This window comes from Cotesia glomerata, linkage group LG2 (assembly GCF_020080835.1).
Source record: "Cotesia glomerata isolate CgM1 linkage group LG2, MPM_Cglom_v2.3, whole genome shotgun sequence".
Taxonomy (NCBI): Eukaryota; Metazoa; Arthropoda; class Insecta; order Hymenoptera; family Braconidae; genus Cotesia; species Cotesia glomerata.
The window spans coordinates 1,960,089-1,980,792 of record NC_058159.1 but is presented as its reverse complement, the minus strand read 5'-3'; the positions used below and the strand labels follow the sequence as shown (position 1 = coordinate 1,980,792).

Sequence of the window (20,704 nt, the reverse complement as noted above, 5' to 3'; positions counted from 1 at the left end):
TAAATAAATTATTTTTTGTTTTCTAGAGCAATTGTTATTAGACTGCCGTTATCAAGCAATTACAATCTAATTATACTATTTACTTTATGTTAAATAATTAATTACCTCGAGAAATTCTGGTATTATTTCATCATTTAATTTATTTATCTATTTATTTTTTCATATTAATTGACCTATTTTTTTTTTTTTTTTTTTTTTAATAATAATAAGTATGTACCTTTGTTTTATTTATTAAAATACAATAAATTCATTGACCTCTTACGCTGCTGTCTTCAGTTTGTAGTTAATCGACAGGAGCCGCAATTCAAATTACGTAAACGGTTAGATTGATGATAGTGATAAAATACTTTCAAAAAATACCCGATTAAAAAAGTTCTTTTTATTTCTATAGATATACTAAATATTTTCCCAGTCGATCGAATACTTTATGATTGAAGTTTGTGGGTGCGGTCACAAGTACACTGATAGGTCATGCCTATCCTTTAATCATTTTCTTCCCTATTGTTATTCTATCATATCGATTTGCTTATAATATAATTTATTCAAATTCAATTCAATTGTGATTTTATTTTTGTTAACTGATATTCTTCTTGGGCGGGAATAGAAACTTATTAAATTTTTTCTCAAATATAATTACTTTTTTTATCAATAATTGAACGAGAAATCCTTTAAAAAAATATTTTTACACAAACCTCAACAATCTAATGTCTTAATATTAAATTACAACTTTTTGTGCTCAAAGTTATTTTATTACTCCACAAAAAATACTATAACATTATTATTCCCTTGAGATGTAACCAGAAAAGAATGAGGTGAATTTTTTCCCATGTCCATAAAACGGATGTAAATTACAGTCGCGGTAATTTCAATTATTATTGAAATTACTAAAAAATTCCTCAACAAAGTTCTAAATTCTAAAAAAAAAAATTATTATCATTCGCGGTGAAAAATATTAGGTATTAAGATAACAATCTTTGGTATGGAATTCATAAAGACGCTGCATCGAGAGTGCGTAATATACACAAAAAAATATTGTATAGTAAGATAATGTATATATGACTATTGACTATTTTTTAAATTATTTATTAATTTTTTAAAAAATAAATTAAAGCTTTTCTTTCAAAGTTTTTAAAAGAAAAATTTTATTTTTGTAGTATACTGTTTTAAAATTTTATTAAAAAAATAAAATTTTTTTTTTATATTAATTTTTTAATTAATTCATTAAAAAAAAAACTAGTAACCTTGCAGTCACCATGTGACTGCTGTGACTTGTGAACTATAAATAAATAAAGTTTTGCTTTATTAAATAATGACTTTTGTTAAATTGCACTGTAATTTATTAAATATTGACGTTTTTGAAAATATAAGCTCATCCTAATATTACACTCATCAAGAGCTTTCATTTGAGTACCAACATGACATTTTTGACATATTCTATATATATGGTATTTGTGAAATATATACATATATAAAATATATAAAAAATTGATGTGAGTACTCAAATGAAAGGTCTCGATAAGTGTAACATCGGGATGAGCTTATTGCTTTAAAAATGTCAGCAGTTCATAAGATACAAGGTAATTTCTTAATTATTGATATTTTTAAAGAAAGTTTGGAAAATCCAAAACCGCACGCCTCATAATCTCATTTTTTACAATAAAATTGATTATAATAAAATATAAAAAGCAGAATGATAAAAAACAGAAAACTGCTATGGTTTAGGGGCGCCATAACTCTAAGGTGAGGAAAAAAAATACTATAATAAAATGTATAGATAGATATACAAAAAATCCACAGTCATATATTAGTTTTTTATAAATAATAATTTAACGGCAGTGAATTGAACGCTCATATTAATTAAGAAAATCCGTCGTGTGTTACTTTAGATAATAAAAAAAAAATTATTCCGGTACGATCATTTTTTCGACCTATTTCCCTGCCACATACACCCATTTATACACGGACGTCCAGAAAAGATTATGTTTAATGTTATTATTTACTATGTTAAACAAAAAAATTGTTATTGAAATATATTTTATGTGCCTGACAAATTATTTGACTTGATATAAGTGTACTCGTATTAACCTGTAAGTGCGATATAATCACGAAAAATCAATTTCAGTTTCAAGAAAACTGCTTTTTTCGAAATGTCGAGAGTAGAGCACAACCTCAACGCTTCGCTTATGAGGCGTGCAATATAAGCTCATCCCGCTGTTACACTCATCAAGAGCTTTCATTTGAGTACCCACATGTATTTTGATATATTTTTCATATATACATATATATAAATATATGAAAAATTGATGTGGGTACTCAAATGAAAGGTCTCGATGAGTGTAACATTGAGATGAGCTTATTTCTTTAAAAATGTCAATAATTCACAAGATACAAGGTAATTTGTTAATTATTGATATTTTAAAAGATATAAGCTCATCCCGATGTTACACTCATCAAGAGCTTTCATTTGAGTACCCACATGCATTTTGATATATTTTTCATATATAATATATATAAATATATGAAAAATTGATGTGGGTACTCAAATGAAAGGTCTTGATGAGTGTAACATCGGGATGAGTTTATATTTTTAAAAATGTCAATAGTTCACAAGATACAAGCTCATTTCTTAATTATGCATCTTTAGAGAAAGCATTTTCGAATGCAGCCTAAATACTTATCATATAAAAATATATATTAATTTTTGATTTTGACGAAGGTATTTATGAGGCTGAGGCTGTAATTCTTTTATGGCGATGACGAGCATTAGTACTAGTACAGAGAAAGTGCATCATATCAACTAAAGGCTACTCTAGTACGGATAATAGTGTAAAGTCTTCACTGAGAGCCTAGGAATTACTGAAGCATAGATACAATAAATGTAGAATCAATTTATCGGTCGATTCGATCGTACGCGTGAAATTAATCTCTTCTTATATTATGTTAAGGCTCAATAACATTTACTAGCATAGATAGAGACTCAACTTTTATTTTTTATCATTACTACTATTACTATTAAGAGATTTATTCTATTTTTAAACTACAATTCAGTCAACGTCAGGTTTACTAGCCAGGTTTAGTCTTCCTGTTACGGTTGGACGAGATTGACCGTGATACTTGTATCAATCTATTGATCTTGTATCGATACTAAGTGATTTGCAGAAATTTAAACCGGAAGTATTGGATATAAAAAGGGAAGAAAAAGTCTCTAGTGAATTGTAAACCGATTAGAGGAAATATCAGTGCGTTGCAAAACAATAAATCTTTTATATGAATTTTAGATAAGAAATAATAAACTTTTTTATTACAATTTACCTAGTTGTCAAAAAATGTAATGATTTTTAATTGAAACAGAAAATTATTCTCACAAAGATTGGAATGCAGGCAGAAGCGACACGTCTAAATATATGTTTGATATTGAACGTCTAGTATAAGAATAAATGTGTAAAATTAATGAGAAGATAATTTATAATCTGGTTTGAGGACTTAATCTCGAGAATTACTGGGCATGAAAGTAGTTTCTCGCGATAAATTTTATGCTGACAAAAGTAAACAAACAGCTTTTATTTTAAAAGTTAGGAAAGTTATTTTGTATGTGTATTTTGTATGCACGTCACTAAACACGGGAAAGTCGTCTGAGTAACTCTTAATTTTATTTGAGATTAATTTATTTTTAATGCCGTTTTTTAGCGCTAAATAATCTCGGAATTTTCTTTTAATTATTAATTAACGGCCATCAAAAAAATCGTTTAGATATCGTGTTTTGTTACTAATTATTGCGAGCATGATAACCTTGCCTTGGATTTATAGTCGAAAGTTTACTAAGAAATCAAAATTAGTATGCGACAAAGCGCTTTAACTATATATATAGATTTTTTATATGAATCAAGTTTATTGTAAAGAAATTATTATTCATTTTCATTTTAATTTTTCTAAGGTCTGATTTTTTAGATTAATTATTTTGTTTGACGGTAATTATAATAATAAAATTAGTAGATAGCTTTTTTAAATTTTTTATAGTCAAAAAACAGTAAACAAGATCTAAAAAATTATTTAAAAAATCTTTAAATTAATTAAAAAAAAAAATAGTACTTACTCATCGAGATCCAGATTATTAAACTCAGCTGTAACGTCCATTAAATTTTCGACTGAACGGCTAAAATAAGTCGATCTTAAATGTTCGATTTTTCTACCTGACCTGTAACAAATTAAATTATAAATCTATATTTTTAAGAGAATAAGAAAAATATTGTGGCCAGTGTATTTATATGATCAAATGGGTTTTTATGGTTAAGTCTGGTATCGTTGGAAAAGTCTTGACCTGTAGTTGTGCCTTTTCATGGTTTCATAGCTCTATCTCTAGATACATAATTGAGAAATGACTTAGTATCTCGTGAACTATCGACATTTTTAAAGATATAAGCTCATCCCGATGTTATACTCATCAAGACCTTTCATTTAAGTACCCACATCAATTTTTCATATATTTATATAAATTATATATATGTATATATCAAAAATATATCAAAAATGCATGTGGGAACTCAAATAAAAGCTCTTGATGGGTATAACATTGAGATGAGCTTATATCTTTAAAAACGTCAATAATTAAGATAGTACAGGGCATTTTAATAAATATCTTATGAACTATTGATATTTTCAAAGATATAAGCTCATCCCGATGTTACACTCATCGAGACCTTTCATTTGAGTACTCACATGGCATTTTTTACATATTTTATATATATGGTATTTATGAAGTATATAAATATATAAAATATATGAAAAATTGATGTGGGTACTCAAATGAAAGGTTTCGATGAGTATAACATTGGGATGAGCTTATATCTTTAAAAACATCAATAATTAAGAAAGTACAGTGTAATTTTACTAAAGTCATTTTACTAAAGCATTATTTAATCAAATAAAATTTTATTTATAGTTCACAAGTCATGGCAGTCACTTAGTGACTGCAATGTTGCTAGTTAAAATTAATTTTTAAAAAATTTTGATAAATTTTTGAACGTTTAATTAAAAAAAAAAAAAAAAAATAGCAACAACGCACTCCATGAAGCGGTTTCATTTAAAATCACCGTAAATTTCAATAAAATAATGAATTACACACCATTTAAGTCATGTCTAATTTTGCTAAAATAAAACGCAAGTCATAGTGAAAAAAGGTGTCGCGTAAAAGCAATTGTTTCCGATTAGTGTTAAAGTCGTACATAACTGTTTTAAAATATGCATGTAATGAAAGCATACGCATGTTTAAGTAGTTAGTGACCCTTAATTTAAAAAAGTTTTGTATTAGCATGTATGAATGTGTAATGTAATGGTATGTATGATGTGGAATAGAGCAGTGTTTCTAAAGTATGACCTTGTACGATATATTGAAACAATAACATAATAATTTAAAACAACGTTTACTTGTCTCAAGAAATTAATGTCAAGCTGTAATTCACACAACAGATAAAGTAATTCTTCTGTAAATTAACCGAGAAATTGCTGGAAGATATCAAGCTTAGACCCGAGCCCGATACCGCTGTACCGAGTGGGATTAAATCTTTTAAATGAGAAACAAAATACTAAAACTACAAAGTAAGAATGAGAGGCAAGTTATTCAGAATCGTTTATTTTGCAGACATGACAAGACATCAACAGTCTGGATACTCGTAAAAGTTCATTGCACTTTCTTTATTGCTATAATGTATTTAATTAATGTAATTACCTATTTTATTAACTCAGCAATTTGTTTTATTAATAAAAAAATTTTTTATAAAATTATTTTTTTTAAGTATTTAATTGAATTAATTATTGAAAAATTTTGGAGGTCATTTTATTTTTATAAAATTCTAATTTTAAAATTATTTTTGTTAAATTAAAAGCTTATACAATAAAGTCGAGGGTTCGCTGAGAACTTAGTTATGTTTTGATAGTTAAGCTGTAATGCGTGGAATAAACGAGTAAATAATAATTGTGGTTTTAAAGTTAAACTTTTAGAAGTTTTGTTTTGTTTTAATACGAGGAAAAAACCGATAAATGTAATTACACCGGTAGTACCAAGCACGTAAAGTGTGGAATTTCAATGCAAGCTATTTCATTCGACGATGAGATTAGAGATATATACGAGACAGTACACAATTTGTTGGTGGGATTATTTTGTTATCGGGTTTATTCTATCTGGTGTGATATGAAAGACTAAGACAACTTTGTAAATATATGCAAATCGTGAAAGTAATTTATATTTATGATAAGATTCATTCATAATTAAAATTTTGTTATTTTTTACTTATCATCGATAATTGTATAATAAATATTTAGTTTCTTCGATGATATATTTATAGATTACTTTCATTATTTTTTTTTTTAAATAAATTATGAGCTTTGAAAATTTTTTCACGGTATTTTAAATTTTGAATTAAAAAAAAATTCTTATTATTAAAGTCACTATGTGACTGCCGCGACTTGTAAACTATAAATAAATAAAATTTTGCTTTATTAAATAATGAATTTTGTTAAATTGCACTGTACTTTCTTAACCCTTCGTCACTCGCGTCTTTTTTAGTTTCTCGCTCGCACTATAGTGAGTTTCTATAGGTTGAGTAGTTGTTAGGCGGCGATCTGCTTATGACGCAAGTGACGAAGGGTTAAATATTGACGTTTTTAAAGGTATAAGCTTATCTTGATGTTACACTCATCAAGAGTTTTCATTTGAATACCCACATGCATTTTATATATTTATCATATAAACATATATATATGAAAAATTGATGTAGGTACTCAAATGAAATGTCTTGATGAGTGTAACATCGGGATGAGCTTATATCTTAAAAAATAATAGTTCACGAGATAAAAGGTAATTTCTTAATTATTGATATTTTTAAAGATTTAAGCTCATCCCGATGTTACACGCATCGAGAGCTTTTATTTGAGTACCCACATGCATTTTTATATATTTTCCATACTTACATATATATAATATATATATAAATATATGAAAAATTGATGTGGGTACTCAAATGAAAGGTCTCGATGAGCGTAACATCGGGATGAGCTTATATCTTTAAAAATGTCAATAGTTCTCAAGATACAAGGTCATTTCTTAACTATGTATCTAGAGATAGAATATTTTCGAATGCAGTCTAAATACTTATCGTCGTAAATTAACTATTGGTAAGAATAATATAAAACCATGAAAAGACACAACTCCAAGTCAAGACTTTTCCAACGATACCAAATTTAATCATAAAACCCCATTTTATCATATAAATACACTGGCCACAAAATTTTGCTAATTCTCTTAATAATATAGATAATTTTCTAATTTTTTTGAATAAAATGAACATTAATCAACGGATATATTATTTTATCTAATTTATAAAAAAAACTTGACGCTAAAAAATTTATAACAAAATTAGAACACTAAACCCTTCATTAAATAAAGTTTAAAAAGTTAACTTTTTTATGAGTACACTATCAAGCTATCTATAAATTTTTTAATAATAAAAAATTATCTGAGAAATTAACTTGAACAAAATTTTCTAATGAAATTTAAGCACATAAATTATTTAACAAAAATAAAACTTACTCGAGGTCTGACATTGTATTTAAATTAATGGAGTATGAATTAAAAAATAACTTATAACCACTTTTTAAAAATACACGCGAATAACTTAGTTTAGCAAGACGTATGATGACAACTACAATGGTAAACGTACTGAAGAAATTATTCGTGAATTTTATCTACTAGGCACTTGTTGATTGGACAATAGACAATTGCTACGTGCACGTATGCTCTGTGACACATATAATTATTACATAGTTATACGCTCTATTATAAAAAACTCAAGTGTTATAGGTATTACCAGTTAATGCTTCCTGCCATTAGAACTGATATTTAATTTTTTTAATCGACTGATAAGCAGAACCTTGGATCCCTATAAAAAAAAAATAAATATAAATTAACCAAAAAATTTTAAGACTAAAATTCATTTAATTTTCACTTAGAAATTTAGAGAAATCTTTTAATAAATTATTTATTTTTCTTAAAAGTCGTTCGTAAAAAAAAATTAAGTCAAGGTTTGATAAATGTGTGTGAGTAATAAATTATATAATGACAATAAATAAAAACATAATAAAGAATTTATCTAACTATTTTTTGACATCAATAAAAAGATAAAAAATTTTTTCTTGTTATCTGTTACTAAAATAAAAGATAAAAAAATTATTAAAATTAATTTAGTAAATATTTAATTAATTTTATTATTTTTTTAACAAATAAAATGAAAATTAATTCAGCATATATTTAATCATTTTTAAAATTTTATAAGAAATTAATTATGGCAAAAAAAAATTAGAAAAAAAATTGACGTAGAAATTTTGAAAAATAAAAAATGCAATTTTTTTAAAATGATTTTTTGGGACAAATTTTTTTGTTAAATAAAATTAAAAAATTATTAAGTGACTGCTAACTTTAATGTCATAATAAATTATGGCACAAAAAACTAAAAAAATAAATTGGCACTTAAAAATTAAAAAAAAAATAAAAGTACAATTTAAAAAAATTTTTTTTTTTATCAAATTTATTTATCAAAAAAATTATCAAGTGACTTCTAGCTTAAATGTCATTAAAAAATGTGTTGACAATAAAATAAATCATTTTTTAATTAAATTCGTTGAATTAGAAATGACGCGTCTATTATATTGATAAGATTAATTGCGATAACTGACAATGATAATAATAAGTGACATTTCTGAGTCACTTTTTTGAATCTCAAGTGATTGTTTATCGACGTTTCGTTTTTTGTCTCGCATTTTTGAGGGAAAAAAATAAAAAAATGTCAGCGATTGTATTTATTTTATATTGTGTGCTCATTTACTCACCATTTTAATCAGCATCTGCCGAATTACCGCGTAATAACTCCCGATAAACTAATATTAGCGTACGAATATGTTATTGAAAGGCACGACACGCGTGTTTTGTATTTTTTGATAAGACTATTTTGTTTACATACTACTTCAATCACTCCACGTTCTAATGATACTCTCTCCCACTGTTTATTGTGTGACAGGAAGCAACCAGAAAGTGCTTCCGGCGCTCGGTCGGTAACGGGGTTTAAATTGCGCGGGAAAAGTATTTTTAAATTATGAAATTAAAATTAGCCGCCGTTTAACAATTTTTTATTTTTTTTAACAAATGAATTACAAATAAAAAAATGAGGAATTTTTTAGAATTTATTTTTTATTTATTTAATAATTTATTTTTTTTAACAAATGAATTACAAATAAAAAAATGAGGAATTTTTTAGAATTTATTTTTTATTTATTTAATAATTTATTTTTTTTAACAAATGAATTACAAATAAAAAAATGAGGAATTTTTTAGAATTTATTTTTTATTTATTTAATAATTTATTTTTTTTAACAAATGAATTACAAATAAAAAAATGAGGAATTTTTTAGAATTTATTTTTTATTTATTTAATAATTTATTTTTTTTAACAAATGAATTACAAATAAAAAAATGAGGAATTTTTTAGAATTTATTTTTTATTTATTTAATAATTTATTCTTTTTAACAAATGAATTACAAATAAAAAAATGAGAAATTTTTTAGAATTTATTTTTTATTTATTTAATAATTTATTTTTTTGTTCATTTAAATTTCATTATAATTTATTTTTTTATTTATTTAAATTTCACTATAATTTATTTTTTTTTTAATTCTAAAAATTACCAAATCTGTAAATTATAATTTTTATTACAATAAATTTTTTTTGTTTCATGCTAAATATTAAAAATTAAAAAATTTTTTAAATATTGTTCTCCAGTTTTTTTTTTTTACATCAAGAATAAAAAAATAAATTTATTGATCACTGAAAATTATTAAATTGTTTTAATAACAAAAAAAAAGACTTGATTATTAAAAAAAAAATATGAATTTAAAAATGTATTAACTCTATAAATAGATAAAAACACAAAAGTAAATCATAAGCTTATTTAAAAGTCAATTAGTCTACTAATGGATGTTTAAAATCTATAAATTTATATTTTTTTATCTACATAAAAATATGACAAGCTGTACTTTATAATTCAGTTGTTCTAAAATAAAAAATAGAGTAAAATAAAAAGTGTTTTGTATTTTTATTCATTTATATTAATATTATTACTCACCAATATCTCTATTAAACACTCCTCAGTCTATTATCAAAAAGTTCGTAGCCTTAAATTAAAATTTAGAACAATATTTTGTAACACAATGTCTGTTAAGTATAACATTTATGTTTTAAATGAAACTTGGCTTAATTCAAATATTTTTTCCTTCAAGACTTTCGATATTAAATTATATTATTTGACTAAATAAACTATCATTACCAATTTAAATTCTTTTGTTTTCTATCTTTTATTAAAAATGCAAGTACATTAAAATATTATTGTTTATATTATACCTTTTCTTTTATATGAAATATGATCTTGTAAAAGGACGTTAAATTTATTTTTTAGAGACCCTATTGGCTAAAGCTGTTGGGTCTTTATATGAATAAATAAATAAATATTAATTTAAAAAAAAAAATCAAATTTTTAGTCAGCAAAAAAAATAAAAATGTTCTAAATTTTTTTAGTTAATAATGAACGATCATCTTTCAGCATATATTAGCAGTAAATTTAAATCAAATATTTAATTAAAATAATTAAAAAAAAAGAGTGATATTAAAAATTGTATTTCCAAATATGTACATGAATAATTAATCTACAATAATAAAAAATTATGAAGAATCTGGCAATCCAGTACTAATTCTTATTCCATGCATATCTTTGATTTCATTTTTAAGAGTCTGTAAATAAAAAAGTAATTAATTATCACAGTAAAATATTTAAAAGCTATGATAATTTATATAATTGATTTACATCATTGATAAGTCGATGTTGCTTAACAGTACTTAGCCCGTCGAATTCACAAGTAATAACATTTACTTCGAACATGGCGCCGCATCCGCCTAAAATAAATTTATCAGTAATACTAGAAATAATTATCATATAATTTAAACAAATATTAATACCTGAAATATCGTTAACTTCAATAGTTTGAGCTTTTGGAAATTTATTTCTCAAAATTGAAGTCATTTTTTCTTCAGCCTGTTTTCCAGCTAGAACTCCAGATTGTCCGCTCCATACTTTTGAGAGTAACTGCAAAGTCGTTGATTCATTTACTCTGTTCATTCCTGTTAATATCTTGTTAATTTAGAAAAAAAATCATTCAAATATGTTAGAAATGTTTTTAGTGACTGAAAAAAAAATTAAAAAAAAACTCGGTTAATTTTTTCAATCAAAAAAAAAAAACAGATACAATATTTAATTGTTCCATTTTAAAGACGACAGTCCACTAATTACTTTTTAATGCTATAAATTTTTTATTGTTACATTTATTTTTATCTACTTGAAAACAGTGACAAGTTGTTCATTAAACGCGCAATGTAGTTGTTTCAAAGTTAAAAACTAGAGTAAAATAAAAATTAACTAAATAAAATTTGGTGATACAAACAATATAATAAATTATAATGGAAAGAATTATTTATTTATTTTTATATTTATTTTTATTAATATTTTTAGATAGTAGTGATAGTTATACAGATGTGACTTGTCCAAAAAATGAAACAATCGGTGAACAAAATACTGTTGATGTACTTCGAATAGGGGATCATGCTTGGACAGTTGTTATTGAAATAAAAACTTATCAACCTGAATTTGATGAATTTCAACCAAAGGGAAAAATGAAAAAATTTTATTGCAGTGGATCTTTACTAAAACCATTTTTAGTTCTAACAAGCGCTAGTTGTTTGAATACTCATGTGTAAATATCTTATTTTAATGTGATTAAGTAATATTTCTATTATTATTTAATATTTATAATTTATATGATAAAATTAGTTTTTTAAATAAAATTTAGTATTATTGAAAAGGTCTTGACTTGAATTAGTGCCTTTTCAATGTTTCATATGCTTTTCTAACATAGTTTATTCATTATAAGTTTTCGAAGTTGTATAAATAGATTCAAATTACGCGATAAAAAAAATTGTTTATTTATTTATTTTGTTTTGTACACGCCAATGTGGTTATATGTCAAAAATTAATTTATACTCACATCTCGATGTTACCCTCATTAAGACCTTTCATTTGAGTACCCACATGAATTTTTCATATATTTTATATATTTATATATGTTATATATATTAAAGTGGCGCAATAAAACCGAATATTTTTTTTTTTTAAGTCTCGAGTGAAAAAATGTTAGTTTTTGATGTTTTAAGAGCTCTCTCCAAAAGACAGCTTAAAAAAAAATTTTTAAGATGTCGCTCCAAATTTTTTTAAATTTCAAAAATCGTCAAAAATCGAATTTTTTTTTTTTTATTTTTTTTCTCGTTACGGTATAATTTTATAGACTAAAAAAAAATAAGTTTCTGAAAATTTCAGTTCAAAATTTGAGTTTTGAAAGGTCGCTCATAATTTTTTTGAATTTATTAGTGCATTAGTTTAGATTTTCTCGAGCGACCTTTTACTATTCAAATTAAAACTCCATGCATTTTTTTTTTTTTAATTAGTACAATAATCGATAAAAATACATCACGACATGAACTAAAAATCAAGCACAACATAGAAAATATAATTTTTTTTAATTTAATAATTTTATTTAATCAACTGCCAGGCGTGGGTTCGAATCTCAAGCTGGTCTTAGAAACCAGCTTGGTTGAGATTTGACCTTGCCGCATAGGTTAAGATTTTTTCAGTTAAAAATTTAAATTTTGAACTGAAACTTTCAGAAACTTATTTTTTTTTGGTCTATAAAATTATACCGTAACGAGAAAAAAAATTAAAAAAAAAAAAAATTCGATTTTTGACGATTTTTGAAATTTTAAAAAATTTGGAGTGACCTCTTAAAAATTTTTTTTTGAGCTGTCCTTTGGTAAGGGCTCTTAAAACATAAAAAACTAACATTTTTTCACTCGAGACTCAAAAAAAAAAATAGTCGGTTTTATTGCGCCACCCTAATATATATAGCATATATAAATATATAAAATATATGAAAAATTGATATGGTTACTCAAATAAAAGGTTTTGATGAGTGTAACGTCAGGATGAGCTTATATCTTAAAAAATGTCAATAGTTCACGAGATATAAGGTAATTTCTTAATTATTGACATTTTTAAAGATATAAGCTCATCCTGATGTTATACTCATCGAGAGCTTTTATTCGAGTACACACATGCATTTTGATATATTTTTAATATATTCATATATATATAATATATATAAATATATGAAAAATTCATGTGGGTACTCAAATGAAAGGTCTTGATGAATGTAATGCTGAGATGAGCTTATATCTTAAAAAATGTCAATAGTTTACAAGATATAAGGTAATTTCTTAATTATTGATATTTTTAAAGATATAAGCTCATCCTGATGTTACACTCATCAAGACCTTTCATTCAAGTACCCACATGCATTTTGACATATTTTTCATATATATAAATATATAATATATATAAATATATGAAAAATTTATGTGGGTACTCAAATGAAAGGTCTCGATGAGCGTAACATCGGGATGAGCTTATATCTTTAAAAATGTCAATAGTTCTCAAGATACAAGGTAATTTCTTAACTATGTATCTTGAGATAGAATTGAGATATTAGAATTAATCTACACTTAGGTGTAAATTAGGAGTAAATTTGCTACTTGCTACTTGTTACTTGCTACTTAATACTAAAAATACATTAGAAATAAACTCTCTTTGTTGCTGTAAGATGGACAGCGGGGTTGTAGGTCCACCTCAGTATACCCCTCCCGTGCGGTGTGTTTTCATGCAGGGATAGGTATACGGCCTTGAGATATTTTCGAATGCAGTCTAAATACTTATCGTCGTAAATTGACTATTGGTAAGAATAATATGAAATCATGAAAAGGCACAACTTCAGGTCAAGACTTTTTCAACGATACCAAATTTAACCATAAAACCCCATTTTATCGTATAAATACACTGGCCACAATTTTTTGGAGGAGTTTTTAACATTTTTTTGGTTCTATAAATTTATCTGTCACATTTGTTCATTAAATTATTTGTAATTAATCCTGTGATAGCAATATTATTTTTAAAATCTACTTAAAAAGTACCCAAACTATGTATAGTGTCATAAACATCAAAAAATCATTAAGCCAAAGTTTTTTTATTCATAATAATTGCTCATTAAGAATTAATAATCGCTTGTTATCTTCTTACAGGATAAAGAGGTAGGGGAGGGGGGGGCAAAATGGGGTCGGGGTGGCAAAATGGGGTACCCCCAAAATTTCGTAAGAAAATTTTTTTTTTCCAAAAAGCTTTTTCAGCTTCCTAAAATATATTTTAACATCATTTCCTACAATTTAAAAGAAAAAAAAATTTTTTAATTAAAAAAACAAAAAAAATTTTTTTTTTCTAACTTTTCTTACAGTAATTTTTATCGTCATTGTGCATCGCAATAAATTTTTTTTCACATCTACGATTACTTTTTCTAAATTTTTAAGCTCTCGCTTTACAAATGAATGATTAAAAAAAAAAAAAAAAAATCGGGGAGTAATTAGTTCCATGCCAGTTTTCGAAAATCAAGTTCTAATCTGATCTTCACATTTTTAAGGTCCTAGGAATTAGTTCTTAATATTCCTACGAGGATATCTGTCGGCGTGTGTGTATGTGAGTGTAAACCTCTAATGTGTCGAAGAAAAATCTTACACAGAAAGAAAAATTTCTTGACTGGAGAACAAAATTCTTGGCTCAAGAAAATTTTCAGGTGCCTGAAGGAAGACTGAAGTTGTGTTGCCCGAAATAAAAATTTTTCTTGAATTTCTATTCTTGGTGGAAGTAATTTTTTCTTAATTCAAATTATCATAAATACTTGATGCAATAAATTTTTACATTTGATCAAGATTTTTAGATACTTTAGGGAAGCAGTGCTACCTACTTCAGCTGAGAAAAAAATTTTCTCACCTTGAGAAAATTTTTCTCTTTAATATTTGATACCCATTTTATATTATTTTAGCGTGCAATTATACATATTGAATGAAAAAAAATGATTCAACATTATTTGATTTTCCTATTTGATATGTTAATCAATAAAAATATTAATGAAAATTTACTTCTATCTTTATATTTAATTTTTTGGAGCAAGAGGCTGAATTTTCTCAAAACAACAAGATTTTCTTGACTTAAATAAATTTTCTTGGTTCAAGATACATATTTCTTAAAACAAGAGAGTTAATTTTGTTGGAATAAGTGAAATTTCTTGTGTCAAAAAGAAAGTTTTTTTTTCGCTCAAGGAAATAATTAGGAAGAAAAATATTTTTCTGCCCTCCAGGCGGAAAGTGGCAACTTTCGGCCCGCTGCGCTAAACGAAATTGCCGCTTTCCGCCTCTGTCGGACAGAAAAATAGTATACAAACCTATGGCAGGAAAATAATAAATATCTCAGATCACATATATGTCGACCTCGGCTTCGCCTCGGGCAACATATATGTGTTCTGAGACATTTCTCATTTTCTTGCCACAGGTGTGTAATATACTATTCTTGGCTCAAGTGAACCTTTCTTTCTGTGTAAACTAACCATTCTAAAAGAATGTCTTTTTCAAATAACTTCGAAATTTATTCTCGGATAATTTTTGATGTCATAATTTAACTATCAATGCTCAGAAAACTGTGTCAGAGGCCGCCAATTTTTTCAAAATCATTTGGTGGGCTTGTGAGATATTTAATTTAAAAAGTAAGATCTTCAGGCCTACAAGATCATTCAACTTGAAAAAATTTTCCTGAATCCCTAAACCAAGAAAGAGAATGCAAAAAAATTACGAATGTTTTTTTTTCGTGCTATTGCTTGGAATTGCTTGAGAACTATGTCTAAAAAATTTTTCACCGGGAGATTCAAAAATTAGAATCTTCTCAAGGGAACTCTTTTTTTTATCTTGATATTATTTTTACTCAAGCGAAACCCGTCAAAAATTACTACAAAATTAAAAAATTTTTTTTGCTACCTCAATTTTTGTTAGGAGTATATTGCGTCAACTATAACAATGTTTCTTTTTTGGGTGATTTGTTCATCTCTCTGGGTTCTTTCGTAGACATCAATAAGAAAATGTTATTTTTTTAACGACATTTCATTTTCGGATAATCAAATTTTTTTTTCACTTTCTTGAAATTTGATTATTTTCCTTCAATTACGACTGAAAACGAGAAAAATCAGCATTTTTAAGTCCTTAAAATCATAACGGTTTTTTAAGTACCCCATTTTGCCCCCCCCCCGCCCCTATTTATGTTGTTTTGTAAAAAATTTAAATTGTTAATTATACTCTATAAGGGTGATTCTCTGTAAGGATGTTTTTTGCTGTCCCAGGCATTTTTTTTATTAGAAAAATTGTTATTTTGTTACTAAAAAAAATTTATTACCAAAGTAAAAAAATATTTCTATTTGGAGCATTGAAAACTAAAATGGAATAAATTTTGGTTTTTTTGCTATAAATTCGTAAACCACCGAAATGTCAGTCCCCTGGGCTGTCCCAGTCCCAAAATTAAAACTTTTAGATTAAATTTTAAGTTAGTCGTCAATAATATATAATTTTGTCCATAATGTTTATAAACTTAATTAGTTAACTAACAATCTTCTTCAATGAAAAGTACCGAAAATTAATTTGTTTCATTAAATTCATTAAACCAAAGTTTGTCCCAGGCATTTTAAGAACAGTCCCCTGCCAGAAGTTCAAAGTCAAAAAAAAAAAAAATCCAGCGTGTTATTTTACCTTTTGTAAGGTTTATAAGGACCTAACTAGCCTTGAGTTAATAACCATAGGGCTGTTAGCGCTTTATCGCCATTTTATTTAGTGTCAAAGCACCGTTTTTTCTGGAAATATGTGTCTGGGCCACTTCAAAACTCAGTCCCCTGGCAACTATTTTTATTTATAATTTATTTATAAAATTGGATCCATAAGTCTTAATATTATTCTAATTAATGTAAACATTCATTGAGAACTTAAAAAGTTGAATGCATTGAAATAGTTTGCTTGATTTTTCTCAATTTGATAAAAAAAATCAGTCCCCTGTCATATTATATGGCAAAAGATACACAAATATCGAAAAAGCAAAAATTAATTCGGCTGCTCATTTATTATAATTAAGCTGATAGTTTTGTAGCTCTTGTTAATTTTTTTTCTAATAAAATCAAAAATAAATTGGTCGGACAATTTTGTACAGATTTAAGACGTCCTTACAGAGAATCACCCATAAATAATTATTAGTTCCAGAAAGCGGAAATCTAGAACGATCGGTGTTTACGTATTCGGCGATTACAATCGATCGCAAATAGCTGAATTTATGAAAGTACCAAAAAAATATCCGACTGACGGAAGAAGAGATCCTCAAGACACCGAATATTACTGTCAAATTTCAGCGAAACATCAGCCAAGAACTTACAAAAAACGTTATATATATTATTACGATTATGCGAAGAGATACAAAAAATCAGACCCGGACATTGCATTTATCGGGCTTAATGAATCGATTATTTTTAATTCGACTAAAAAAATATCAGTACCAATTGCCAGACCCTGTCACGAAATTGACTATGATAGTTGTTTAATAACCCAATTAAAAGACAGAGATCGCGGTCATTTTGAATACAAATGCAAAGTAACCTTTGAAGACAAAGAAATTAACGATGGATTTATGGAACAAAGTTACCAAAAACAATTCGGTAAATTAGATTGTTCCCCGAAAACTTCCGAACAAACGGTGAGTTTTTAAGTTAAGCTTTTTTTATTTTATCCCTGGTTAAGAATACTAATTGAAAAAAATTGAGAAGCAGTCACTTCATGCAAACTGTATATCTATATATCTATATATACAAGCAAAAGAATTTAAATTATTGAAAAAAACTTGAATTTCATGTTTATTAATTATTTTTAATCAGTATTCTTAATCAGAGATGATATTAATATAATTTTTTTATTTTTTAGACATATTATGGAGGCAACCCAATAGTATGCCGGTTGAAAAAAAGTGATCCAAAAAAATATGTACAGATTGGTATTCTTCAACTAGATGGATCTGATTATAAATATATTTATCTACCTGATATTGTTAATTTGTAGTTTACTATAAATACATTGTATTATAAATGGCATTAAAATTAGCTGACGCTCAACAATTTTAGATTTTTTTTTTATAAATTAAATTAGAACAAAAAAAAAACATTTTTACAAAATTGCACGTATAATTTTTCAAATTTTTTTCAATTAATTTTTTTAATAGTATATTGTGTGACTAGGGATGAAACAAAACGATTTCAGACCAGAGTGAAGTTGCCTGCCCGAGCGAAGCGAGGGCTGGCATCACTCGGTCTGAAGCCGTGTTTCATCCCGCGTCACACATATTTTTTTTTGCTCGACGGGCAGAAAGCGTCAACTTTCGGCCCGCTGCGCTAAACGAAAGTGTCGCTTTCTGCCTTCGTCGAGCAAAAAAATAGTATACACTCCACGGGAAGTAAATAAGAAAGCCTCAGATCACATGTTTGTCAACCTCGGCTTCGCCTCGGCCGACAATTACATGTGATCTGAGACATTTCTTACTTTACTTCCCTAGGTGTGTAATATACTATTTGCCCTCCGGGCGGAAAGTGGTAACTTTCGTCCCGCTGCGCTAAACTAAGTTGCCGCTTTCCGCCTTCGTCGGACAAAAAAATAGTATACACTCCTCGGGAAGTAAATAAGAAAGCCTCAGATCACATGTTTGTTGACCTCGGCTTCGCCTCGGCCAACAATTACATGTGATCTGAGACATTTCTTACTTTACTTCCCTAGGTGTGTAATATACTATTTGCCCTCCGGGCGGAAAGTGGCAACTTTCGTCCCGCTGCGCTAAACAAAGTTGCTGCTTTCCGCCTTCGTCGAGCAAAATAGTATATTACACACCTAGGGAAGTAAATAAGAAAGCCTCAGATCACATGTTTGTCAACCTCGGCTTCGCCTCGGCCGACAATTACATGTGATCTGAGACATTTCTTACTTTACTTCCCTAGGTGTGTAATATACTATTTTCATATAAGTTGCATTAAAAATGCTAGTTTCAATGTCTGGAGCCAACCAGAACTAGATAGTTTCAGACGAACAGCGAAAATACCATTTTCTGCCCTCCGGCCGGAAAGTGGCAACTTTCTGGCCGCTGCGCTAAACAAAGTTGCCACATTCCGGCTACGTCGAGCAGAAAAATAGTATACACACCTTGGCCAGTAAATAAGAAAGCCTCAGATCACATGTTTGTCAGCCTCGGCTTCGCCTCGGCCAACAATTACATGTGATCTGAGACTTTTCTTATTTTACTGGCCTAGGTATGTAATATACTATTTATTATGAAACTTATAATAAAATAGAAAGTAATAGTTTATTTTTTACCAAACATTATTCGTAAATTGACAAGTTTTCTTTTATCATTCTTATTTATGCTTAGTAACAGAATTATAATATGTCAATACAGTTAATGGTTAGAATGACAATTATAAAGGTATAAAATAAACAAACAATTGATAGGATTGAAAATAAAGCTGCAACTTCACCTCGCGGACAGAAAATGGTCATTTTCTGTCCGCCGGGAAGAAATAATTGATACCTGCCCGGCACAGTCGCATTGGTCTGAAATTGTCTAGTTTCGGTTGGCTCAACAGGCATTGAAACTCACATTTTCAATGCAAGTTATATGAAAAATAATTTTTTCAATAAAAAAAATTCTAAACATTTTTAGATGTCGGCTAACTTTATTGTCATTATTTTAATTAATTTAAAAAATATTAAAAAGTTACTTTTTAAGTTTAAAAAGCGCGCCATTGTTAGTTCTTAAATTTTGCGCTTCGCGACCACTGTCAGTTTTTTAATCTATTGAATAATTTATGCGAGAATTTTTTATATTTATTAATTAGAAATTGTTAGATTAATTAATTAATTAATTAATGTTAAAATTAAAAATAAAATATACATTTTTTTTATGCAAGTTAATGTTTTTTTTTGTAAGTTGAAGATAAAAAAATTTCTGGTTATTTTAAAAAAAATCTAATAAATATGCAAAAGTTGGAATAGATGTAATTATTGTATGATTTAATTAATTAATTAAATAATTAATAAAAATTTTACCGAAATGTGACGACTCGCATTGGCTTGGCGAGCAATCGCTGTGTTTATTTGTTTTAATAAGTACATTGTGAGTATTTAAAAATATCTTTGCTGCGCACTTTTTAAAAATGTGATAAATTTTTTGTTAAGAATGAAATAATTGTAATTTTTTTTATATGACACTTTAGATTTGCAACTATTTCTAGCACTCAAAAATAGAAACGTGGTATGCAATAGGTTAGAGTTTATTTTAATAGAGAATAACACTAAAAAACATTTTTACCAACAGTAGTTTTGAAATGTGCATTTTTAGCATTTTTTATACATATGTCAACAATATAATAATGCAATAATAATTATTTTATATATAAATACTTGTAAAATAATAATAAAATTTATAAAATAATTTTTACTTGCAAAAAGTGTCAATTTTAGCGGTTAAATTTTTAATATCTGTCAAAAATTATAATCCGTCAAAATTGTGAATTGTTTTTATTAAAAAAGTATTATTAAAAAAATATAAGTGA

General features: G+C 26.6%; 3 protein-coding genes across 9 annotated transcripts in view; 1 reads left to right on the top strand and 2 right to left on the bottom strand.

Annotated features, from left to right (window-relative positions):
- Nucleotides 1-9,039, bottom strand: part of LOC123258417 — a 48,694-nt gene extending 39,655 nt beyond the window's left edge. The window contains exons 1-3 of one of the 4 annotated variants that reach the window (XM_044718410.1): nt 8,881-9,039; nt 7,863-7,934; nt 4,094-4,195 (exon numbers count right to left, since the gene is read on the bottom strand). In XM_044718410.1, coding sequence (XP_044574345.1) covers nt 4,094-4,195; nt 7,863-7,882 — 122 coding nt within the window. In that variant the 5' untranslated portion in view covers nt 7,883-7,934; nt 8,881-9,039. Of the gene's footprint in view, nt 1-4,093; nt 4,196-7,585; nt 7,826-7,862; nt 7,935-8,880 lie in introns of those variants that run through there. The other 3 variants (XM_044718412.1, XM_044718413.1, XM_044718411.1) reach the window with 3 other exon arrangements.
- Nucleotides 9,040-10,702: 1,663 nt separating this feature from the next.
- LOC123259121 (bolA-like protein 3) lies at nt 10,703-20,442 on the bottom strand. Of its 4 annotated transcripts, none has more exons than XM_044719386.1 (4): nt 20,199-20,442; nt 11,058-11,229; nt 10,906-10,994; nt 10,703-10,832 (listed from the first exon to the last, which is right to left on the bottom strand). In XM_044719386.1, exons 1-4 carry the CDS (start codon nt 20,262-20,264, stop codon nt 10,764-10,766), a joined length of 396 nt encoding a protein of 131 aa, XP_044575321.1. In that variant the 5' UTR covers nt 20,265-20,442; the 3' UTR covers nt 10,703-10,763. The 4 variants fall into 4 exon arrangements, with proteins under 4 accessions (XP_044575321.1, XP_044575323.1, XP_044575324.1 ...); XM_044719388.1 differs by having other exon boundaries at nt 11,058-11,282; nt 20,199-20,441; XM_044719389.1 differs by having other exon boundaries at nt 11,058-11,219; nt 20,199-20,441.
- LOC123259120 lies at nt 11,444-18,182 on the top strand. The gene is made up of 4 exons (XM_044719384.1): nt 11,444-11,528; nt 11,608-11,848; nt 17,316-17,808; nt 18,033-18,182. The coding sequence occupies exons 2-4, from the start codon at nt 11,769-11,771 to the stop codon at nt 18,165-18,167; spliced, it is 708 nt and encodes a 235-aa protein (XP_044575319.1). The 5' UTR covers nt 11,444-11,528; nt 11,608-11,768; the 3' UTR covers nt 18,168-18,182.
- Nucleotides 20,443-20,704: the final 262 nt, after the last annotated feature.